General features: G+C 45.3%; 1 protein-coding gene across 5 annotated transcripts in view; it reads left to right on the top strand.

Moving 5' to 3' along the window:
• The window catches only part of ACADM (acyl-CoA dehydrogenase medium chain), an 82,529-nt gene that overhangs the window by 20,459 nt on the left and 36,036 nt on the right, over nucleotides 1-26,034 (top strand). For 3 of the 5 annotated variants that reach the window (XM_050961051.1, XM_050961050.1, XM_050961049.1), the window contains exons 2-4: nucleotides 17,910-18,006; nucleotides 23,060-23,157; nucleotides 23,263-23,332. In XM_050961051.1, coding sequence (XP_050817008.1) covers nucleotides 17,910-18,006; nucleotides 23,060-23,157; nucleotides 23,263-23,332 — 265 coding nt within the window. Of the gene's footprint in view, nucleotides 1-11,152; nucleotides 11,276-17,909; nucleotides 18,007-23,059; nucleotides 23,158-23,262; nucleotides 23,333-26,034 lie in introns of those variants that run through there. The other 2 variants (XM_050961053.1, XM_050961052.1) reach the window with 1 other exon arrangement.

Here is a 26,034-nt window from a genome sequence, read left to right as displayed (position 1 = left end):
TTATCTATAGAGCATCCACCACTTTCATATTGAATGCCCCATATTTACCGGGAAATTTATGTGAAAATTAACATCAGTTTAAAATACCCTATCAGAAATCACTCAGAGCAGCAATATGCATTAAGCCCCGTGTTTCATGTTTGCATACAATTAATAAACATAATTATCTGGGAGTCAACTGCATAGGTGCTGGAACTAGAGGTGCTGGGGGTGCTGCTGCTGTGTCACCTGGCTTGAAGTGGATTCCATTATATGTAGGGTTTACAGTTTGGTTCAATGGCTCTCAGCACCCCCACTATAAAAATTGTTCCAGCACCCCTGGACAACTGTGGCGAAGTAGTATCTTCACATTATTTTTGTTATGTAATGAGCAAAAATGACACAACACTAATAATAACTGTCATTTATACCTGTAACACTATTCAACAAATTTAGCCATTTTTCTTGTCCTTAATTCATCTAACAAACCAAAGTTCCTACACACTTCTTCATTTCTAACTATCATATAATTAAATGGCAAAAAACGTTAACACAGTGTTAAGGTTGCCTGCTGATATCTTGTTCCCTTTCAGCATGTCGAGTTCACAAAATTCAGCCTTCTGAAAACCAATTATATAGAATGCCCATGCAACCTTAGCTCTGCTTCCTAGGAGCAGCAATAGCCACTGGGAATTATCTTCATGCACTGCAGCTGCATTCACTGTTAAATGTAATTGTCTTAAATGGTGGAGGAATAAATTAGACAAGCTTGGGAGAGTTGTGACTGTGATATGAAGAAATCTGGGTCTGAGTCCTCCCATGTTATCAAAGGAAAGAGGTTTCATTTCAGTCTGCACCATTTCAATATAGAATTGTGTAGGATATGTCAGTATCAGGACATTAGGGTCTTCTTCCCACTGGTGGGATATGAGAGCAGTCTGTGGATTTAATGATGATGGATAGGGAAAGAACAGATTTAGGTGATATCATGGGAGCAAATGTGAAGAGGTGATAGAAGGGTATAAAGTGGTTGTTAAATTTTACAAGTTTGGTATTCTGTTGGGGGACAGGTTCAGTGTTGGAGCATGAGGGGCGGCTCTATGTATTTTGCTGCCCCAAGCACGGCAATCAGGCAGCCTTCGGCGGCATGCCTGCTGGAGGTCCACTGGTAATGCAGATTCGGCAGCATGCCTGTGGGAGGTCTGCTGTTAACACGGATTTGGCAGCATGCCTGTAAGAGATCTGCTGGTCCCACACCTTCGGCATACCCACAGCCGAATTACCGCCGAAGCCACAGGACTAGCGGACCTCCCGCAAGCATGCTGCCAAAGGCAGCATGACTGCTGCCCTCACAGCGACCAGCAGACCGCCCTCACAGCTTGCCGCCCCAGGCACGTGCTTGGTGTGCTGGTGCCTAGAGCTGCCCCTGTGGAGCATAGGACAAGTGCAGGTAGTGCCTGTCCATTACAGTGAAAAGGCAGAGTGGGAACAGGTGTGATATGGGTGCACCGATCACACAGAGTAGAGTTAAGGATGCACATAAGTGTATTTTTAATTTCCCTTAACTCTGTATTTCCTAGTTTTCAGATGTTTGAGTTTTTGCCCTTTAATTTCCTATTTTTTTAAACAGAAAGAGAACTGTTGGTAGAAGTGAGTGCTCATTTAGACAGCTGTAGTCCTCATGTAGGTCTGCAGCTGATGCACAACTGTGGCCAGATAACAGTGAAAAGACCTAGTTTTTATATAGTACTTTTCAGCAATAGATCTCAAAGAACTTTCTATCATTATCCCCATTTTACAGAAGGAAACTGAGGCACAGAGAGGTAACGTGACCTGCCCAAAGTCACCCACCAGGCCAGTGGCAAGACTAGGAAAAGTTCTAGTCCAGCGTTCTTTCCACAAGGCCATCCAGTTGCTATGTATGTCCTCTGTGTTCCTTTCCGCTCCTCTACATTTTGTTATAACGGAATGAGGATAATGGTGCTGCTCTGAAATGTTTGCAATGCATAATTACTAACAGGGCCAATGAGAGAATCTCATCAATCTATGTCCCAAAATTGTGACAGTTTTATCACGTGGCATTTATAATAACTGTAAGTATATGAGAGAAACCTTCTTCATCTGCTGCCCAACCATTCCCTGCAATGTGTACCCCTCCCCGCACCAACATTTCCAGCTCCCTCTCCCCTTTCCCCTTCCCATTAAGCCACCAGCTGACATAGCAGACAGGGCTGGCTCTAGACACCAGCATTCCACGCAAGTGCTTGGGGTGGCACTTCTCAAGGGGCGGCACTCCTATCTATCTATCTATCAATCTATATATTTTTTGCTTCGGCAGCAGCACTCTGGCTTTTTTTTTTTTTTTTTTTGGCTAAAAAAACCTGGAGCCGGCCCTGATCGTGAGAAGCTATTAACGTGTAAGAAATTGCTCCTTGCTATTTTCTACCCTGTGCTGCTGTGTACACATATCATGGGCAGTGTCTTACTAGGGTGGGGGTTGCATGCTACCTTGGTTTTGTAGTCTGAGCTGCATTCTGAGCTGGGCCCCTCATTCCCACTACTCACCTCCAGCTTGGATTCCCAGGCTCAGGCCCTGCTTTAGTCAGGCTGGGAAGCCTCGCCCCTGGTCCATCCACTCTGGCCCCCTCTTCCAAACCAGCCCAGGTCCCCTCCCCACAGACTCTGACCAGCCCCACTCCTCATCAGAAAAATGTATATACACCTTTACCTCGATATAACACTGTCCTCGGGAGCCAAAAAATCTTACCGCATTATAGGTGAAACCGTGTTATATCGAACTTGCTTTGATCCACCAGAGTGCGCACTGCTTTACCATGTTATATCCGAATTTGTGTTATACCGGGTCACGTTATATCAAGGGAGAGGTGTATTAACTATTCATTTTCTGGATTTCAGATGTGTAAGTCTGCATTACCTTCAGTGCTCCCCCGCCCCCAGATCCTAGCCCGCAGGGAGGCACAGGGAGAGGAGCTCAGAAGCTCAGGGAGCAAGATCCCTCAGATTCCAGAAGACACAATGGGCAGGGAGAGGGTCTCAGACCCCTGAAGAGGGGTAGGGCTCCTCTAGATCCTAGCAAACATACAGAAGGGGAGAATCCAAGTCTGACAGGCCCAGCTCACCCTCAACTTTCTCTGCTAACCCTCATATTCTCCAATCCCTCCTCTTCTCCCCTATTCCTCCTTCCCTGAGCCCAGTTCCTCTTCCCCCACCTACCACTCATTCCCATTTATCCCCCTCCTCACCCCATCCCTTGCTGCAGACCCCAACCCCTATTACCACCTACTCTTGCACCCACCTACTCACTCTCCCTTCCCGGTGAGCATTCACATGTGTAATTTATTTTCTTAGCAAAAACAGTTTCAATGCCTTCTGAATATTCTGCTGTACTTGGATTACATCTCCCCCAAATAACTAGGGGCTTGTCTACACTACAGGATATGTCGTTATAACTTATGTCCCTCAGGGGCGTGACCTAAGCGCTGGTGTAGACAGTGCTATGTCGGTGGGAGAGCTTCTCCCACAGACATGACTCCCACCTCTCAGGGAGGTGATTTTATTAGGCTGACAAGAGAGCTCTCTCCCATCAGCAGAGAGCATCTTCATCAGACATACTATAGCACTTCTAGTGTAGACTACTAGCACTTTTGTCAGTATAACTTATGTCACTCAGTGGTGTGAAAAAATGCCCTCCTTAGACCCTGTCTACATTAGCAAGTCTCTGCATAGCAAAGCAGCTTTCTGCACTGTAACTCACGAGGTGTACGCACTGCCAAGCCACTGCGTACTCAGAAACTGCGCAGTTGCAGTGCTTTAAAAAAAACACCCCAACAAGAAGCATACAGCTTTCTGTGCAAGGGTTACAGCGCTGTGGTGCCAGTGTAGACACCGTGGTCAACTACAGTGCTACGACTGGCCTCCGGGAGGTATCCCACAATGCCTGTTCTCACCTCTCTGGTCACCAGTTTGAACTCTACTGCCCTGCCCTCAGGTGACCAACCGTCATCCCCACCCCGTAAATTCCTTCGGAATTTTGAAAGTCCCCTTCCTGTTTGCTCAGTGCTGCATGCAGTGGTTTCAGAGCATTTTTTGAAGTGGCTATGCCTGCTCCACGCCCCAGGCAATCCCCCACTTGAAGCAATGCTGAGCTGCTGGACCTCATCAGCATTTGGAGAGAGAAAGCTGCGTTTCAGCTGTAGGAATCATGATATCTACAGACAGATTTCACGATGCATGACAGTGTAAGCAGAGTCAGGATAAGCTCTACCCTGACATCTGGTGGAAAGAATGTGAGAGAGTGTATTTGCATAGGCACGCCCACCCTATCCCAGACTGCCAAGCTGTGGGACTGCTTGGTGACAAATTGCTCACCCTCAGTTGGGTGGTACTGGCTAGACATGGGACATGGGTTCCAAAACCCAGAGAACTGAGAGAGGCTGGGGACAGGTATTTGTGCCTGGTGGTGCAGTCTCCTTGTGGAGCCAGAAGCACCAGTTGCACCCCCTTCTCTCTCCACTGTGGAATGTCAGAGTTGTTTTTTTATTCCCTTAAGAATTTAATTACAGGTTACTGAGCTGAAATCACTTTGGGCTAATGGTGCACTAGCACTGGGGCTCCCCTACTATGAGCTGGAATCACTAAGAGCTGAAAATCACTAAAGAGCTAAAATCACTGAGCTGAGAGCACTGAGTACTGTGCTAACTAGTGGGGAGCCCAAAGCTATACTGTGGAACAGAGCTGCTGGCGGAGCGGAGCGGATCACGAGACAGCTGGTGGCAGCGGAGCGACTGGCAGAGCGGAGTAGCTGTGAGCGGCCCGCAGAGCTGAGCAGTTTGCAGGGACAACTGGAGCAGCTCACAGGACAGCTGGTGGAGCAGAGCAGCTGGCGGAGCGGAGCAGTTTCTGAGAACGGCTGGAGCAGCAGAGTGGAGCGGCTGGTAAAGCGGAGCAGTTCGTGGAGAAGGCGGGAGCAGAATCCACGGAGAGGCAGGGCAGTTGGCCCCGGATCACGTAAGGTGCCCCTTTCTACCAGGCTGGGGGGGGAGACCTGCAGATAGACTCTCGAACTTTGGGCTGCACTGACCCAGGACAGAGACTTTTGGGACTGTGGGTGATTTGGGGGTTGCTGGACTCAAGAGCCCAGGAAAGAGGACACAGCCCAATTTCCTGGGGTGGGTCTTTGCTCACGGTTTGGTCTATGAACTCTAGTAGAGGTGTTTTTCCCAATTTAGTGTTTGTTGTTTATCTCATGTATTAAATCTTTTCTGCTACACCGAGACTCTGTGCTTGCGAGAGGGGAAGCATTGCCTCTTTGAGGCGCCTAGGGGTGTGTGTAAGATTTTCCCAGGTCACTGGGTGGGGGCTCGAGCTGGTTTGGCATTGGGTTATTGAAACGGAACCTCTGGATACTGAACCCGGCCCTTGTTGCTGCCAACTTAGAGGGGCAGAAGGGTTACAACAGAAAGGGGCCATGATTGGGACTCACTGCAGTGCAGAGTCAAAGTGAAGGAGCTGCAGAATGCCTACCACAAGGCATGGGAGGCAAACCGCCACTCCCGAGCTGTGCCCATGAGTTGCTGGTTCTACAAAAAGCTGGACGTGATACTCGGCAGCGACCCCACCTCCACTGCGAAGACCACTGTGGATACTTTGGTGGATTGCGTGCCAGTGGAGAGTGGACTGAGCCAGGAGGAGGAAATCTTGGATGAGGATGTGGAGGGGAACCCAGAGGAAGAGGATGACTCGGAGGTGAGAGATGCATGCAGCCAGGAGCAATTTTCTACCCTGGAGGAGCCTAGCCAGTCACAGCTATTGGATCTTGGCAAAGCACAACCAAGAGAGGAGGCCCCTGGTAAGTGGATTTGATTTTGGGAGTTGCTGAAGCAAGTTGTTGGGTGCAGAAGGGTTGCAGAAAGCAGGCTTGTCTCCCACCGCATGCCTAGTCTGAGTGGCGGAACAGGCTGTTGATTGACTCCCTCACTTCGCGGGAATCTTCCTCAGATTTCCAGGAAACTCTCATGAAGATACTGTGCAACCTCCGCTGCTGCAGGTTCTTCGGCAAAGCTGCTTTGTTTCTTGCCCCACTTAAAGTAACTTTCCTATATCACTGTGCCATCACGGGGGGTGGGAACCATTGCTGCACACAGGCGAGCCGCATAGGGCCAGGGTGGAAGCCACAGTCTTGGAGAAGACCCTCCCTTGATTCCCTGCTCACCCTCAGCAGCGATATATCTTCCATAATGATCGCCTTCTGTGGAAAGTGTGGGGAGAGGAATGATTATCAGACCCTCGCTACAGTGCTGGCTCTCCCTAAGAGCCACGTGCCCAGTGTACAGCAGGGTCTGGGAACAGTGATTTACCCTGCCCCTAGGGCTACTCACCATTTTGGGAGTCCTGTGGCTCATGTGTTTGCCTGGGGTCAGCCAGTTAGTGAGTACCGGCTGTGTTTTAAATCACTGAATCAGTGTTATGTGTGTTGCAAACAATACTGCTTCTGTAAAATGTTGTGTTCAAACTTTACAGAGATGACCTTGGGAGTACAGCCTCCCTCTTTGTTATCGAGGGCTGAATGGCTGCGCAGAATTAGAAAGCGGCCAAGAAGAACTAGGGAGGACTTTCTGCGTGATGTTATGATGCACTCTGCCACCGCGAAACAGGAACTGAAGGAGTGGCAGGACAGCGAGAAGAGGGACCAAAAGGAGAATGTGGCATGCCAAAATAAAGCCATGGAGTGGCTCTTAAAGGTTATGGAGTGCCAAGCTGACATGCTCCAGGTGATACTAGCTCTGCAAACCGAGCATTTCCTCACTCATCCTCCCCTGCAGCTGCTATCACAAAACTCTTTCCCCCAGACTCTGCCAACACACTCTTATCAACCTCCTGGTTCCAGTCTATCCTGCAGCATTCCACTCCTCCCCCACCCCCCAGGCCCACTGGCTCTTGGTTGTGGACTGTCACCACTCACTGCACTCAACACTCAGCCCTCTGCAGTTTGGCCCTGCTGAAGTACAGTACCTCCTGCATTGTACTCCAAAGGAGAAGGTTGGATATAATCCCTGGATAGACACAAATCTTTAGCCATCCCGGGACCCCACCCAGGGCCGTCCTTAGGCATAGGCAACATAGGCAGCTGCGTAGGGCACCTGAAAATTTGGGGCACCACTGGGTCTTAGTGTCCACCCTCTTGTTTTCCTATCCCTGTTCTGACTCTTCCTGCAGGCTCCCACAGATGGCTGCTCTAGCCTAGTGAGTCTTCCCTGGGAGGGAATCTAGTGAAAAAACCTCCAGCCTGCCAGACCTATTAGCACAACATTGAAACTGTTAAAGAGACATTCAAGGGGTAATAAAGCCATTTAACAGGCATTTGCCAACCCCAAGGTATATACTGACAGGTTTCAGAGTGGTAGTCCTGTTAGTCTGTATCAGCAAAAACAAGGACGAGTCCTTGTGTCACCTCAAAGACTAACAAATTATTTGGGCATAAGCTTTTGTGGACTAGAACCCATTTCATCCGATGTCCATGAAAGCTTATGCCCAAATAAATTTTTATACTGTCAGTTTCTGTCTTTTCTGACAAAAACAGTTGTGCATTAATGTAATATTTACACAGAACATGTCAGTCTACAGGACCTTAGTTTAAAATTTGCTTTAAAAATATTTCATTAGTGAGCTGGTGAAGACTGTAAAATCACATTTCTAAAAAATGCTTGCATAGAGTTTTAGATGCACAATCATCTTTAGCCTTAAATGCGTGGATCTTCAGATATACAGTTTTTTAAATAAATCCTTCAAAAGACCTCCCTTATCTAAAATACACATTTTAATTACTATAGTTAAAAAAAAAGTGCTTCCAAGTCTTCCTGTCCTTTCTGTCCATCCCTTCACCACCTCTCCCCCCACTCCCCACTGAAGAGAGCCCTTAAAGGGACAACAGTCCTTCCCTTCTAGATAGCTGGACAAAGAGTTTCCATTTCTTTACTTCTGACTATCTGACGAACTAGTTTTAAAAGAACCCTCCAGCAAAATCAGCACCTTAGTAAGATAAAATCCTTGTTATACCTAAAATCTTTGGAAACATATTTTTTTAAAGTTGGTGAAATTTCATAACCGTGTCTCTCTTGTTATGGAGATCACACAAAGTAAATTACTGTTCCCTTTTTCTAAAAGCAATGAACATTGTTATGAACACACTAAACCTCTCTGATTAATTTAAAAGAATGTCTTTGTTTCAGTGAGTTAAATATGTAATAATCTGGAATGCTGGCTTAAGATTTGAGTACATTTAAAATATAAATTCAACTTACAAATACTGAATAAGAAAATGTAAAACAGAGAAGAGCTGCATCATGTATTCCATTATATGTAATGTTGTATCAGCAGGACAGCTGACTCACCCTTACTATGAAGTTTTTGCAAATAAATCTCTGACAAACTTCAGGGCACATCAAAAAACCTGTGACTGACATTTTTTATTCCCAAATTTTAGTGCTTTTAATTAGGTACTTTCTTCATGTCCATTCTGCATGAGGGAGAGGGCATGGAAGTCTCTGCAGGGAACTGTGACTCTCCGCCACCATGAGGCAGGCCGGGCAACTCATTATCCTTTGCTGTCAAGTCCCTCCTCCCCCTCCCCCACTAGGCTGTGAGCTTGGGCTGCCATCCGGCACAGGGGCACCAGTTTAATAATACTGCCTAGGGCCCCATAAATCCTAAGGACGGCCCTGACCCCACCTCCTCCTGGGACCGTCCCTTCCCCCATCCCCCTCACTGCTGATGTGGGTATTTTTTGTTTGACTCTCCTCCAGTTGTTTTTTAATAAACTGTGTTGGTTTGAAAGCCATCTTTATTCTATTAATTGAAAGCAAAAAGAGCCCTGCAAAGCAACATACAATTATGTTAAACCCAAATATTGTATCATCTGCACCAATCATCTCCTAGCATTACAAGCACTGCATTCCTGAGCATAGCAACAAATATTAGTGGCTTTCAGCTTCAAATTGCTGCCTCAAGGGCCCCCTAATAGCCTTGGTCTCTGGCTGTTCAAACTCAGCCTCCAGGCACTAAGCCTCTGTGGGCCAGCCCCGAACAAAGCTTTCACCCTTCCCTTCCTGCGGCTATAAGCATAGGAATATTGTCATCAGCCAGATGCAGCTTCCCACAGAGGCAGCACCAGCAGGTTTTTAAATAGCCAAAGCACACTCAAAAGTCATTCTGTACTTGCTCAGTCTAGACTAGAGATGTTAAAGCAGCACAGCTGTATGGATCAGCTGCACCACTGTAAGATCTCCCTTACAGTTGCTCTATGCTGGCTACATAATTAACCACCCCCAACCAGCAGTGGTTGCTATGTTGGCAGAAGAGCATCTCCTGCCGACACAGCACTGTCAACACCGACGCATCTGTCAGTGTAATTTATGTCACTTAGGGCATGTCTACACTGGCACAGTTACAGCACCGGAAGTTACTTGCAGCGGTATTTGGAGTGCTGCACTCTGGGCAGCTATCCCACAGAGTACCTCTTCTGTTGCTAAGAGTTCTGGGAAGGCAGAGGGGGTCACAAGGCATGCTAGGTCCTGGCCCAATGCCCCTTGATGCATTGCTTTGCATGCCAGCAATCCCTGTGCTTCCATCTGCATTTGGCGCCATCTTTCAACATTTTGTGTACTGTGCACCCTGCCTCTTTGGGCTGCAGAAATGGATCCCCAATTATTGACCAGTATGCTGCTCGCTCTGACCAACACGTCACGAGTGGCAGTGGAGTTATTCCTTAAACTACAAAGGCAAGAGGAGTGTAACATTGATCTCGTCATGTGTAGTAGCTATGACACAAGATTGCTTGTGGCATTCACGGAGGTGCTGACCACAGTGAAACACTGCTTTTGGGCTCAGGAAACAAGCACAGAGTGGTGGGATCACATCCTCATGCACGTCTGGGATGATGAGCAGTGGCTGCAGAACTTTTGGATAAGGAAAGTCACATTCATGGGTCTGTGTGATGAGCTCGCCCAGGCCCTGCAGTGCAAAGACACGAGAATGACAGCTGCCTTGCCGTTGGAGAAGTGTGTGGCGATTGCACTGTGGAAACTGGCTATTCCAGACTGCTATAGATTGGTCGCTCACCAGTTTGGAGTGGGAAAGTCTACCATTGGACTTGTGTTGACGGAGGTCTGCAGGGCCATTAATCGCACCCTGTTCCAAAAGACCATGACTCTGGGCAACGTGACATTGTAGATGGCTTTGCACAAAGGGCATTCCCTAACTGTGGAGGGGCAAGAGATGGCACGCATATTTCAATGCTGGCACGAGACCACCTGACCACCAAGTACATTAATCGCAAGAGGTATTTCCAGGCGCATGTGGATCACAGTGGACATTTCACTGGCATTAACGCAGGCTGGTCTGGAAAGGTGCATGATGCACACATCTTTCAGAACCCCTGTTCAGGAAACTGCAAGCAGGGACTTTCTTCCCCAACCAGAAGATCACCATAGGGGAAGTCAAAATGCACTTTGTGATCCTGGGAGACATCACCTGACCTACCCCTTAATGCCATGGCTTATGAAGCCATACACAGGGCAACTTGACAGCAGCAAGGATCAGTTCAACAACAGGGCTGAGCTTCATCTCTGAAAGAGAATACTCAATGGAGATGAATACAGCCTGAACCAACGGCTGTGAGATGTGTGAACTGCTCCAGTCAGGTGTTCCCTTCTCCACTCTCCAGTTCAGGAGAGTCTGAGGCGTGTGTGTTGAGCGTAACCCTTCGCAGCTTCGCATCCCAAGCAGTCATGCAGTGAGTGCATGCTCCGAAGCGTTCCTGTTCTAAGCTCCTCACTCAACACAGGCAGAGCTAACATGCGGGGGGGGTGGGCGGCGCTCAGACCCCCCCTCCCCCGAAAACGTAAGCCCCTCCCGAATCAAACCCCTGCCCACCCAAGCCTGACCCTGTCACCCCAGGCTCCTCCTCCCCCCTGTGCCCAGCACCGCTCTCGGGACACTGCCTCTCTCCGCGCCCAGGCCCCAGGGTGAGACCTCCCTGGCGGGCCCCCAGGCTCTCGGGTGCAGGCTGAACGCAGAGCTCCGAGCCCGGACCCTGACCCGGACCCGCCCCCGAGCTGTTCAACTGGCCCATTCTCTCAGCCCCGCCCAGAAGCTGGCTGGCGCCCTCGGTGTGCGTCGGGAGGCGGGGCCCAGCGGGCACTGCTACTCGCCTGCTGCCGGCGGGGTCGGCTAGTGCTCGGCAGAGCCCCTCAAGATGTCCGCGCTGAGGGTTACCCGGGTGAGGAGGAGGAATTCGCCTGGTGGGGAAGGAGAAACAGGCCTGGCGGTGGGGAGGTGGGACTGGGGCAGTGCGGGCCCCGGCAGCGGGACGGTCCCGGCAGGGACATGTGTCACCCCGGCCGCGGGAGAAGGGGGGGACACGGGTGACTCCGGCCGCAGGAGAAGGGGGGGGACGTGGGTGATTCCGGCCGCGGGAGAAGCAAGGCGGGGACGTGGGTCACCCCGGCCGCAGGACAAGAGGCGGGTGGCCCTGGGGGGGACGCGGGTCTCCCCTGCCGCGGGAGAAGGGGTCGTTGAGGGGAGATATATTGCGGCTCAGGAAATGGGGGTCACTGGGGAGCGCCTGAGGCTCAGGCATGCGCACACTGTGAGCGGTTCTGAGGGAAGGTGCCAGGGTCAGAGCCTGAAGTGGAAGCTCCGCCCCTGCAGATGTGTGTTGTGGCTCACATGGGGGTACAGATGGCGGTGATGAGAGCCTAGGATCGAAGGAAATGGAGGGGGGAGGAAAAGATTCTGGGGCCGAGGTGGGGGCTGGAGTGACACCAGGGGCAGGGAGGGGTGGGAGGCCACACCTTGAAGTAGGAGAGCCACCAGGGCTGAATAAACGGTCAGGTTCAGGCAAGGGAAGGCTCATGTTGGGGGATGGAAGGCAAGGCAAAGGAGATGCTGAGGTCCTGGTTATATAGGGGGAAAACTGTGGAGAGGAATGTGGAAGATGCTGGAGTTCATTGAATCATTAGTCACTGAGCGTAGGGAGACAGGACAGAGCTGAGGCTTAGGCTGTGTGTGTGTATTTGTGTGCCATCCTGATAGAATGTACACTGCTGTTTGACCAAGTCATTCTTCTCCCGGCTCTAATCAGTTCTGCAAGAAGGTTTCAGTCAACTGGCCTCTTGCTCTTCTCTGGAGTGTGGCTTTTAGAAATGACAATGTTTTCTAAAGCTAAGCCCCATGGAGCAGGTGCACTGGAGAGTAAAGAAATACAGACCTCTGGCGTCCTTTCCCTGTTCTGTGTTTCAGTGTTCTGAGACAGGTTAATGCTTGAACAGTTCAGGTGTTAAACTTCTAAAATGCTGTTTCTCTGTCTTTTTGCTCAGTGTTTACCAGCATGTGTTACACAGCCTGGGGGCTCTTCTCTAGCATTTCCCACACCAACAGGAGTCCAAGAGACTAAATTCATGGAGGAAAAAATAATGAATAAGCATAACTTCTGCTTCAGACTGAACAGAAGTGATCACTGATAAGAGAACAAAGCTTTCTATTTTTGAAAATATCTGACAAGGAGGTATCTCCTTAAATATACATCTCTAATTATATATTTTAATTTGAGTCATAGTGCTGTAAAATAATTTATGCTAGGTCCTAATCACTTTCTGTAGAAAGTAAAAAATACAGTTCTGTACAAGAAAATAAATTGTATTTGAACTAGCGGCTACCTACCACCCTCAAGCCAGAAAATAGTTACTCCAAAAATGAGTCAAAATACCCTGTTAACCACAAATACCAGACTTTATTATAGCCCTGCCACTCTGAAATGCTAGGTAAATAGATGGTTCTTGCAGTTGACTACAGTGATCAAGAAATGTAGGTATTCTGGGTTAGCAAGGTAAACAAGTTCTGTAGATGAGTTCCCCTCTTGGCCGCAACTCTCTTTTATACCAACTTGACCACCTCTGCTGGCTGTGGCTGTGGCAGTGTCATGCAGGAAGAAAAGTCCCATGCCATTTAGTGTTTTACAGATCAAACCTAACATCTTAAAGTTCACCTCAAAGCTAACAGGCAACAAATGCGGATCATGGAAAGCTGATGTCCTGTACTTGCAGCACGTGGTGCCCCATAATAAGGTACCTGCCAATTCTGCTTCAGCTTCTAGGGGTATGTCTATGCTGCGATGTAAACCCAGGATTAGTGGGACTTGAGTCAGCTGACCTGTATAGAGAACCTGGGGCTTGAGCATCTATAGTCATTCTTAACCTCACATTAACAATTTTCTAGCCAGGGCTCAAACCTTGGACTCCAGCATCCACTCTGCAACTCAAAGACCTGAGTCAAACCAATGATATTTCAGACTCTCTAGTGCCCTCCCAAAATGTGGCCACTCTAACCCTTTGTGTGTGGTGCATTGTGGGAAAACTTTACAGCCCACCCTGCACATTACAGGAAATTTGAACAGCCCATGAATATATCTTGCCTCGCAACATGAAGGAGACCACTTTTCAAGTACTTTGCTTACATGCGCTTTCACTCTTTTTGTTAGGAAGAGGGTGGAGCATCTAAGAGGTGCTGGTGGACATTTTGGTGGCATTTTCTGACCCACCAAAGACATGTGACAGATTTTATGATGGAGCAGAAGGAGGCAGAAGAGGAAGAGTATGCTGGGATGGCAGACTTGCATTAGCTGTTACTGCTCAGTACACTAAGCATAGCTGCTTATGCTCCCTACATAGACCATGCTTCTGGTGTAGGGCCACAAGCACAGACTGGTGGGATCACATCATCATGCAGATCTGGGATGACCAGCAATGGGTTCAGAACTTTCAGATGAAGAAAGCTACATTTCTGGAGCTTTTTGAGCAGCTTGCCCTGACCCTCTGGTGTAAAGACATCTGCATGAGGGAGCTCTTGCCATAGCACGTTGCTATAACTGTCTGGAATCTGGCTGCCCCATACTGCCTCAGGTCTGTTGCCAACCAGTTTGATGTTGGAAAATCGACTATGAGTAAAGTGGTGGAGGTTAATGAGGCACCTGGTTTACTGTAAGGTGGTAGGCATCAAAATATTCCTGAACTAATTGCTGGCTTGGAGAGAATGGGGTTTCCTGACTGCACTAAGGCCACTGGTGGGTCTCATGCCCATCGTTTGCTCTTCTTCCCTCGCCTCCCTGGTCCCAGAAGTTTTGGTCTGAGTCTACATCTGAGAGATTTGTATGTAGGTGGAATAGGGGATTGGAAGCAACCTGAAGTCTGAGCCTGGGCTTACATTGTTGTGTAGACATACCCTGGGTTGACGTAAGGTATACCTCTATATAAAATTCATTGTAGTACTCCACTACTCAGCTTTGTCTTGATTAGGAAAAGGGGTGAGTATAGGGTGGGCTTAGCTAAGATAGTTTTGGTAAATCTAAACTAAAGTTAACTGCTTTTCCTTGTGTCGCTGCAGGGTAGTGTGTTTAGCATGATTTTAGCAGGTTGACTTATTGCCTAGGTAATATCTAAGACCAACTTGAAGTTAATCCCTTTTCTAGCCTAAACAAAGCCATTAGATCCCCCAAGGCATAAGTGACTGCCGCAAGGACTTCATCCAAAAAAATGGTTACAAACTCTTGGCAAGATGAAAATTAGAAACAGCCTTTCCAAAAACAGCTGTCCTGATATAATGAAGTTTACTATCTTAGTCAGTGACATTGAAATCAAGAAAAGTTGAAGGATCCAAGTCCCTAACGTGTTTCAGATCTGTCACTTAGACATTTTTCGACAATTTTGCATGGTTCTATATGTTATATCAATAATATAGCAGTCATTTGGCACACAGACAGAAATATAAGAGAGTATTGTTTTTCAATAAAATTTTCCATGATTGTTTGTGAAGTAATAAACTCACATTTTAACTGAATACACTATCCAAAAGATAAAGTCTCCAATAATTCATAACTTCCTACTTAGAGTGAGGACTTATAACGTATGTAATCAAATAATTTCTTACAGAGGAATGAATTAGGGAACTATTAATAACTTGCTTACTTACCAATTCAAGATGATTATGCAACATTCAAGTATACTATAGTTTGCTTTTTTTCTCTTGCCATCTGAAGTTGTCTTTCTGTATCTACTTACCTTCAAAACTGTCCATCTAGTTTAAAAAAAACTTCAGAAAAGAATTTTTCCTTGTGTATAACTCTTAATTGCTCTCTAGCTACCACTTTTATTTTAACTTGTAGGTTTTGGGAGGCAGATTTTATAGAAAATTTGATCCAGTGGAACTTCATTTTGTATCTTCAGTCTGATTGTTAATCTAGTTTTGTGTCCCACCATGTTTCTTCTTCCATCAAACGAGCAATCTGCTTTCTTCCTTTCTGAGATTTGACAATTGTTTGCCATAGTATCCAATGACTTTATTGTAGTGTTTTCTGCATTAGTTTGATGAATCAAACATTTTAATGCTGCATACTATGTGCCTGTTATGCTGTTTTCAGGCATCTATCAGATCATGTGTTATCTTCTATACTTATCAAGAGAATGATAGACCTTTTAGCCAAAACAAAATCTTTGCTACTAAGAAAGTGTCTAATTATGGTATTATATAGTCTTTAAAGATGACTTGTTATTACTATGTCATTTATTGAAACACTATGATATCTTATGTTCAGCTTATCTTAGAAATCAGTGAAGGGAGAGACCTCTTCGGAAGGTGAAATGCTGTGCTGAAAGTAACTTACATTTGGTCAAATTTGTTGTTCCATATTGTCAGGGTTCCCTCCCCACTCTGAGGTACAGATGTGGGGACCCGCATGAAAGACCTCCTAATCTTATATTCCACCAGCTTAGGTTAAAAAGTTTCCCAAGGCACAAATTCCTTGCCCTGGGATGGCATTGCTGCCACCACCAAGTGAGTTAGACAAAGATTCAGGAAATGGACCACTTGGAGTTCCTGTTTCCCCAAAATATCCCCCCAAGCCCCTTCACCCCCTCTTCTGGGGAGACTTGAGAATAATATACCAACTAAATAAGTAACCAAAGTGAGCACAGATCAGACCCTTGGGTTTCTAGGACACTAAAAAAAAAATCAGATTCTTAAAAACAGAACTTTATTATAAAGGAAAAAAATAAAAGAAGCATCTCTGTAAAATCAGGATGGAACACAATTTTACAGGGTAATAAGCTTTAAAAGACAGAGGATTCCCCTATAGGCAAAACTTTAAAATTAAAAAAACAAAAACAAAAATGGAATAAACCTCCCTCTTAGCATAGGGAAAATTCACAAGCTAAAACAAAAGATATTCTAACGCATTTCCTTGCTATTACTGACATCTAATATTACAGAAATAGTATCATTTCTGTAAGAGCTGGATTACTTGCTTGGTCTCTCTTTGTCTCAGGGCTGGTCCACACTACGGGGGGAAATCGATCTTAGATACGCAACTTCAACTACGTGAATAACGTAGCTGAAGTCGAATATCTAAGATCGGATTACTCACCCGTCCTCACCGCGCGGGATCGATGTTCGCGGCTCTCCCTGTCGATTCCGCAACTCCGTTGGGGTTGATGGAGTTCCGGAATCGATATAAGCGCGCTCGGGGATCGATATATCGCGTCTAGATGAGACGCGATATATCGATCCCCGAGCAATCGATTTTAACCCGCCGATACGGCGGGTAGTCTGGATGTAGCCTCAGAGAGAACAGCACCAAGCAGAAACCTTCCCCCACAGATTTGAAAATATCTTCTGCCTTTATTGGTCCGTTTGGTCAGGTGAACACCAGATTATTTGAGCTTCTTAACCCTGTACTGGTAAAGGAGGGATTTTATGCTACCCTTAGCTGTATGCTCATGACACATATGTAACTGTATTCTCAAGGGAATGTTCAGTGGGTTTAATACTGTTTGCAAAGTGTGCTCTTAAAAGTCTCATGCAGTTGACTTTTACACAAAGTCTGAACACTAAATTACCAGTTTGAGGACCAGCTCATACTTACTTTGCTGGACTTACCAAATTGATTTACACTGTGCATGCTTCATCTGATCCAGTTAACTGCTGCTCTCCCCTCTTCACCCCTGGTTCCCTCCAAAAAAAGAAACCCCCTGAAAAATCTGCGTAATTTTTTTTTTCTTTGGGGCAATGTTGGCGCTGTCTCATCAGTCTTAAGCAGAAATTGCATAGTGGAATCTTGTGTTGGTTAAGCACTGTACTTCTCTTCACAGCATGCCTTAAGATATAATAAACAAATATACCTGCCACCACTTAAGAAGCAAAGAACGCAAGAAGCACAAAAGTAAAATGAAAGGGGAAAAGTCAATGATCAACTTTAGAGAGGAAAATAAACTCCATATTTACTGCTGAGTCATGAATTTCTGGAGCAAAGTGACCATAGATCACTAGCCATCTGGGGCAGTAGTTCCTTACAAAAAAAGCAAACAGAAAATAATGCATGCTTCATGAATTTCTCAGATTGAGATTTTCCAAACAATATATTCTGGCAAATGCTGATTTCTAGGCAGAATGTTATTAAACTGGCATTAAGGTTGTAAATACATGTAAAAGCTTAATTTAAAACAGGAGAAAAAAATACTTATATAGCACTCCCACCACCCCCTTTTCAAGGCCCCAGTACTGCAACATGTAGTGCATAGTTGGACTGCTGAACCCACACGCAGCTCCACTGAAGTCTTGGTTTCCATGCAGACAAGCAGTCTGCCCACGTGCTACACTTTGCAGGATCAGGACCTAAAATAGCCAAAACTTTTAAAAACACTTGTAATTATTTTGCAACACTGGATGCAGTATTTGCTTAGAAAGATGAATGTATGTCTGTATTTAAATTTTAATGTGTTATAAACCAATTCAGTAGTTCTTAAGGCTCCAAGAAGCTTTGCATTGTGAGCATGTTAAATTTCATATTCCTTTATTTTAAACAGGTTCTTCGAAGCATTGCTCAGTGTAGCTGGAGGTCACAATCTAGCCAAGCTGCTGAAGCGTCACATCACATTAAATCTGGAGCTGGCTTTAGTTTTGGTAAGTACTCTGTGGGTCTGATGCAATGTTGCTCAGCAGTTTATATCTAAAATTTGTTACATTCTGGAGAAAGTAACTGTCCTTCAATAGCTCAAGAGTGTGTTCCATATTATTGCAAAGCAGAGTGATCCTGTAGTTCAGGTTGAGAAAACACTTTCATACAAAAGCCCTATTTTTATTGATTATTCTCTTTCTTTTAAAAAATATTTAAGAGCTGTGACAAGACTCAGGCCAGTGGGGTACAGGAGTCTGGTAGAGAGCAAATATACTGGTCACTGGGTGAGTAGTTTTCTGTTCCCTGAATGACCAGAGCAGGGGCTGCACTAAAGTAATCAGGAACCTGCTAGAACCAATTAAGACACAGGTTGATTAGATCACCTGCAGCCAATCAAGGCAGGCTAATCAGGGCACCTGGGTTTAAAAAGGAGCTCACTCCAGTCAGGCGAGGAGGAGCCAGAGGAGAGGAAGTGCATGTGAGGAGCTGGGAGCAAGAGGCACAAGGAGCTGAGCCCTTGTCCAGACTATCCCGCGGCATCGGCGGGTTAAAATCGATTGCTCGGGGATCGATATATCGCGTCTAGTCTGGACGCGGTGTATCGATCCCCGAGCGCGCTTACATCGATTCCGGAACTCCATCAATCCGAACGGAGTTCCGGAATCGACGCGGAGAGCCGCGGACATCGATGCCGCGCCGTCCAGACTGGTGAGTACCTCGATTTTAGAAATTCGACTTCAGCTACGTTATTCCCGTAGCTGAAGTTGCGTATCTAAAATCGATTTTAATTCCTAGTCTGGACGTGGCCTGAGAGTGAGAGGGTGTGCTGCTGGAGGATTAAGGAGTACAAGCGTTATCAGACACCAGGAGGAAGATCCTGTGGTGAGGATAAAGAAGGTATTTGGAGGAGGCCTTGGGGAAGTAGTGCAGGGAGTTGTAGCTGTCATGCAGCTGTTACAGGAGGCACTATAGACAGTTGCAATCCACAGGGCCCTGGGTTGGAACCCGGAGTAGAGGGTAGGCTCGGGTTCCCCCCAAACCTCCCAACTCCTGTTCAGACACAGGAGGAGTTGAGCCAGACTGTGGGGAAGATCACAGAGGTGAGTAAATCTGCCAATAAGCGCATGACCCACTAAGGTAGAGGAGGAACTTTGTCACAGAGCCAAAATTCCTTTCTTGGTCAGGTCAGAAAACCCCTGTGTGTGTGTGTGTAGAGTTGGATTTAAAAAACAAAACAAAACTCAACTTCTTTTGGAATTCTTCAGTGGTGGAATCTTTCTGTCCTTGAATAACTAACTCAAATGGCTTTCTTTTGAAATACAAATAGTCTTAAAGGAGCATGAAAACTATTATATTTGAAAGAATATGGTTTAGATGTAACTTAAGTTATAACAATTTAGATTTTCAAAAGTCTGCTCAGGTTGCTTTTTGTAACTGTAACCACATACAGAAGTGTGATTCTTTCATCTGTTTGTGTAGTTTTTCATTAGTAATGAGAAAGATAGATATAGTAATGGTTTTGTCCTCCTGACAATGTTTTGGACCCATAGTTTGTCTCTTTAAAGTGTCATACGTCAAGTTTATATGAACTCTTTAAATAGAGGCATCCTTTAACTTGAGATGAAAGCGACTCCACAAGTGCTTCCTGTAACAGTATAACCATCTTAACTTTTCAACTTACTATCTGTCCAGTGGTTATGATATGTTGTAGACTAATGACTAATAAATTCAAATAATTTAGCAGGTGTATGAGTTCATCCTGATATGAGCACATAATTATAACTGAAGTGTCATTATTGGAGAGGCGGTAGCTAGATATTTGGAAGCGTTTGAGATATACAGCTTTGAAAATACCGGATTTCTGCTGCATTGTTAACATTAAGCTGAACTGTGACTGTTCAGTATTTGATTCTCTGAGAAAGCTTGACGGTCCATGTTGGGGTCTGAAAGACTTGGCCTGATAGTTGCAGCTTTGATTTCCCCTGCCAAATCAGGGCATATAGGGAGTATATGATGAGAACATAACTGCATTATACCCCACTAAAAAAATTCTGGGTTTGCTTGAGCTATTCTGTAGCAGGATATTGCTCCCAATATGGCTCAGCTCTTTTCACACAGGACTAATAGACACTCAACAGAATGAAACCATAGGTGTAATAACAGGTACTATGAGACTGCTCATCCTGTCCTTGCTGCCGGTTCTATCTAACATCAGCCGACAAGTCACCTTGCAGAATTTACTCCTTAAGGTGCAAGACATGCCATATTTACCCTTGTTTAAAGATGTGTTTAATCCCTTGAAACAGTGTCTTAGCCCATGGCATCCCATTTGGACAATTCTCCTGAGGAAATTCAATATCACCCTCAGGACACATACTAGGTGGCAAGGACAAGCTTCAAACATAGCCAGTGCATATATCATGAGATATCCAACACTCCAGTCCCCAGGTTTTGACTTTCCATGTTATCTTTGGGTAAAGTTCAATTGCTTCAGCTGTGGAGTGATCACATGTGCTGCTAATGACTAGAAGTAGCTCCTTTGTGACTCCCCACTTTGCTGCTATTGTCAGTTAGAAAATGTAGGCCACATACTTGCAGGCTTTATCCATTGGCAAACCTGCCCCTTGTGGACTTGCACAATGTTTTTCTGGCTGGTATTAAATGTTGAAGATATTTGGACTAATACACTTGATTTGATTGTGTAGATGCAATTGCAATAACTATTTAGTAGTTGGTTGAGCAAGCGCCAAAGAAAAGATGCCTGTAATGTCTGTATCTTCTGTGTAGCAGACTGTTGCTTAAAGACAAGGCCCTGTATTCTGTGAAATATGTCAGGAACCTTGGAACTAGTGATCAGGAATCCACTAAGCCCTCACTTTCCTCATCCCCCTTCTCTATTCCAGTCAGTACAGTGTTCCTTATTCATTTTGATGATAAACTAATTTTTTTAATGTCTCCTCCACTGTGACTCAGAAACCTCTTGGTGCCAACTGACAGAGGGCACCACAGTATATAGGATTATAGGTCCCCTGGGTTCTCCAAAAGGAGTTATGTAAGATCTTTGCTGAAAGTATATTTCACACTGGTCATCATAGCCATTATGAAATGTATGTGAAGATAATGTGTTGTGTGTATATTGAAAATTATGTAAGTTAAGACAGATCATGAAGGTGATAAACAGATTCTAGGCAGAAAGTGGGTAGTAAACACTTATCTTTCTGCTTGTCTACTGTGTATTGTATGCCTCTGGGCCAATTCAATCAGCATAAAAAACAATGGACATACTTGGAGACAGGCTGTGTTTGCTGTCTGGGCCAGATGCAGGTGTGAGATTTACAAAGACACAGTAACCCCAAGATAAGCCTCTGAAGAGGGGACCTTCTGGGCTAAAGGACCATATTCTGTAACGGCATAAAAGAAGTAGAAAGGAGATTAGATTTCATCCTTCAGTCTAGGAAGAAAAGCTGATCTTACAAAAGGAGGGTCTAAGCCAGTGGTCATCAACTGGTCGATTGCGATCGACTGGTCAATCCTGGACTCTCTCCCAGTTGATCACAATCTCTGGTTGCTAAAAGTCCAGCTGTGTGGTGTAGCGGGGCTCCCTGCCTGCTCTACGCGGCTCCCAGAAGTGGCCAGTGCAGCATGTCCCCGTGGGGAGGGGTCTCTGAGCATTGCTTCTGTCTGCAAGCACCACCCCTGCAGCTCCCATTGGCTGAAAATGGGGAACTGTGGCCAATGGGAGCTGCGGAGTGGTGCCTGCAGAGAGGGGCATGCATGGAGCCACGTTCGTCATCCCCAGGGGCCAGGCTGGGGCATGTCGGCCCCTTCAGGGAGCAGTGTGGGGCTAGGGCAGGCAGGGAGCCTACCTTAACACGGCTGCACCGCCAACCAGGAGCTTCCTGAGGGAAGTGCCGCCCAGCAGGAGCCTACACCAACCCAACCCTGAGTCACCTCCCGTAGCTTGCACCCTCTACCCCCTACTGCACCCTGACACTCTGCCCCAGCCCACAGCTCAGAACCCCCTCCCACGCTCCAAACCCCTTGGTCTCAGCCCAGAGCCTGCACCCTCCAGAACCCCAAAACCTGCCCCAGCCTGGTGAAAGTGAGTGAGGGTGGGGGAAAGAGAGTGATGAAGGGAGGGCGGGATGGAGTGAGTGGGGCGGGACTTCGGAAAAGGGGCGGAATAAATCCTGGGTTGCACTTAAATTCAAAAAGTGATCTTGTGATTAAAAAGGTTGGAGACCACTGGTCTGAGCCATACTAGTTGAAAATGCTGGGAAAGGAATTTGGGGTATGCTATCCTTTAGGAAACACAGGTATGTCTTGTGAGTTAAGTTTCGGCTCCAGAAGGCATGTTAGGATTTTGTTTTGTATGTAGTTGTTTGTTTACAATATTCTTACTGGCTTTCATTTGAATCTCTGTTCTTTGATAATAAACTTATTCTTGTTTTTACTGTAAATCTATCTGTGTTAAGCAGAGTGGTGATCTTGACATGGAAACTAATAAGATTTCCTCACACTAAGGGCAGGTGGTGATGAGTTGCCTGTTCTGCAGATCACTGTATCAATAAATAAATGCATTGGACATGTTGTTAGGTGAAAAGTGAAGAGTGTTATGCTCTTAGGTAGATGAAGACCGAGCCTTTTTGACAATTGAGGATAGCTTTTCTTTTTCTTTTTTCCCTGCCCTTCAGGTGAGAGCAGATCTAGGTTCCCTGTAAGCTGCACAGCAGCCTATTTAGCACTGTGCTGGTGCTCAAGGAACCTGCCTGGGGACTTGCCAGCCCCAACTCTGCTGCGGCATGCCCCCAGGCACGGCTGGGGAAGGGGCACCTATCCTGCAGCCTCAGCCCTGGAGCCCCTGCACCCCAACCCTCAGCCCTAGCCCTGAGTTCCCTCCCACACTCTGAATATGCTCCATATTGGTGCACATAACAATATTCATTCCGCACATGGGTGGGAAAAATTAGAAGGAACACTGGAGTAGATCAATAGTTCTAACAAGCAGTAAGACTAACTGAAGTGTAGAATTTGTGACTAAAATGGTTTGTTTTCTAGAGCTCAGTGATGAACAGAAAGAGTTTCAAGCTACTGCTCGTAAATTTGCTAGAGAGGAAATCATCCCTGTTGCTGCACAGTATGACAAAACTGGAGAGGTAGGCTAGCCATATTTTTGTGGGAAAATAGGTGTGGATATTCAACATTTTCCAGTTCTGCAGAAATTAACTGAATGACTGAGAGTGTAAATTCTTTCTTTTCAGTATCCTGTTCCCCTTATAAAACGTGCATGGGAACTTGGTCTGATGAATTCACACATACCAGAAAGTTGTGGTGAGTAAGCAACTTTTTTAAGCTTATAAAATAAAAGAAATGAAGAATGATGCTACAGAGGACCCCCTGGTGTTTTTTTAAGGTAATGTTATGTGGTTGGTACTAAGTAAACTACTCCGAATTTGAAGACGTAAAGTAGTAACAGGTATAGTCAATAGGCAGGCTGACTTGTTCTGTGCATGATTAAAAATTCCTAGATCTTAAAAGTTAAAATACACAAATACAACAGTGTTCACTAACATACTAGAGGCTGGGGGCTTCTCCTGGAAAAAACATACAGCATTATCATAGAATCACAGAATGTAGAGCTGGAGTCATCAACTCCAGCCTCCTATGCTGAAGCAGGGCCAAGTAAACTTTGACATCCGTGACAAGTGTTTGTCCAATCTGCTTTTAAAAACCTCCAGTGATGGGGATTCCACAACCTCCTCTGAAAGCCTATTCAAGAGCTTAACTACCCTTACAGCTAGAAAGATTTTCCTAATATCTAACCTATTTCTCCTTCGCTGCCAATTAAGCCCATTACTTCCTGTCCTACTTTCAGTGGATGTGGAGAGAAGTTGATCAGTCTTCTTTGTAGCAGTCGGTAACAATTTGAAGATTGCCAGGTTTTTTCTCTAGACTAAATGTGTTCAGTTTTCTTATTTCATCATAAATCAAGTTTTCTAAACTTATCATTTTTGTTATACTACTCTGAACTCTCTCCAGTTTGTCTGTGTCTTTCCTGGTGTGGTACCCATGATTTGTACAGTACTCCAATGTGGGTTTAACCAGTGCAGACTGAGCTGGGCAGTTACTTTCCATATCTTATATTCGACACTCCTGTTAATACAATGATAGCGTTTTTCGCAGCTGCATCACATTGTTGACTCCAATTCAGTTTGTGATCAGCTATTTCCCCTGCCCCAGATTCTTTTAGCAGTTCTATCAACTAGCCAAGTGTTCCCCATTTTTGTAGTTATGTATTTGATTTTCCTTCCTAATTACTTTGTGCTTGTCTTTATTGACTTTCATCCTGTTGATTCAGATCAATTTTTCAATGTCCTTTTGAATTCTAATTCTGTCCTCCAAAGTGCTTCCAACCTCTATTAGTTCTGTCATTGGCAAATTTTGTAATCATTCCCTCCCGTCCACTCCATTATTCAAGTCATTTAAAGAAATTATTGACTAGTATCAGATGCAGGACTGACCCCTGTTGGACTTCACTAAATATGTCCTCCCAGTTTGACAGTGAACCCTTGATAACTACTCTTTGAGTACAGTATGTCTTTCCAGTTTTGCATCAACCTTATAGTAATTTCATCTAGACAACATTTCCCTAGTTAGCCTATGAAAATGTCTTGTGGAACTGTGTCAGAAGCTTTACTAAAATCAAGAGATACTATGTCTACAGCTTCCCCTCATCCACTAAGCTAGTAACCCTGTCAAAGACAAAATTAGGTTGGTTTGACATGATTTGGTCTTGACAAATCCATGCAGGCTATTCTTTATAACCCTATTGTCCTGTAGGTGCTTTCAAATTCATTGTTTAATAATTTATTGCAGTATCTTTCCAGGTTTTGGAGTTAGGCTGATGGGTCTATTATTTCCCAGGTCGTCATTCTCATTTTTAAAGATAGGTGCTATGTTTGCCCTTTTCCAGGCCTCTCGAGTTCTTGATGATGATTGCTGCTGGGTTTGAGATTGCTTCAGCTAGTTCTTTAAGTACCCAAGGGTGAATTTCATCAGGCCCTGTGGACTTGAATACTTCTAGTTTATTCAAACAGTCTTTAACCTGTTTTGGCTTTTCTTCACCCTTCGTGTTAATATTTATTGTGTTGAAGTATGACCAGTTTTAGTGAAAACTGAAGCAAAATAGGCATTAAACACCTAGCCTTCTTGATGTCATCAGTTATTAGCTCTTCTTCTCTGTTAATTAGAGGATTTAAGCTTTTCTTTCTTTTTTTTTTTCTTTACTGTATTTAAGGAACCTCTTAGTGCCTTTTAGGTCCCTTACTACATGTAATTTATTTTGTGCCTTAGTCTTTCTGATTTTGTCCCTTCATACTTGTGCTGTTCTTTTGTACTCCTCTTTCCATCCTTTCCACTTCTGGTAGGATTCCTTTTTGATTTTCAGGTAATTGAACAGCTCCTGCTAGGAAAAATAGTTAAGAGGCCGATATGGTTCTGTCTTTCCTCTGCATCAGAATAGTTTGCAGTAGTGCCTTTAATATTGTCATCTTGAGAAACTGCCAGCTCTCCTGAACTCCTTTATCCCTTACATTTTCTTCCCATGAGATCTTACCTATCAGTTTCCTGAGTTCGTCTGCTTTGTTGAAGTCCATTGTCATTTATTTGGCTGTTCTCGCTCCTTTCTTTCCTTAGAATCAGGAAATCTATGATTTCATGATCACTTTCACCCAAATTGCCTTCTCTCTTCAGATTCACAACCAATTCCCCATGTATTTTCCTCAATACATTCCAAGACTTAAAGCCAACAGGTGTCTGGGAAGTTAAAGTTCTCTATTACTAGTAAGTCTTGTGTTTTTGGATATTTCTGTTCATTCTAGAAATGCGTTCTCCACTTCCTCTTCCTGATGTGATGGCCTATAGTAGACCCCTACCAGGACCCTTTTTTCCTACTTTTATCTTTACCCAGAGACTTTTTCAGCTGGTCTGCCTCTTACTTCTTCCTCAACCTCAGAATGCATATATATAATATT

Source organism: Gopherus flavomarginatus, chromosome 7, assembly GCF_025201925.1.
Source record: "Gopherus flavomarginatus isolate rGopFla2 chromosome 7, rGopFla2.mat.asm, whole genome shotgun sequence".
In the NCBI taxonomy this organism is placed as follows: Eukaryota; Metazoa; Chordata; order Testudines; family Testudinidae; genus Gopherus; species Gopherus flavomarginatus.
The sequence above is the reverse complement of the archived record's forward strand: the minus strand, read 5'-3'. Positions and strand labels throughout refer to the sequence as shown.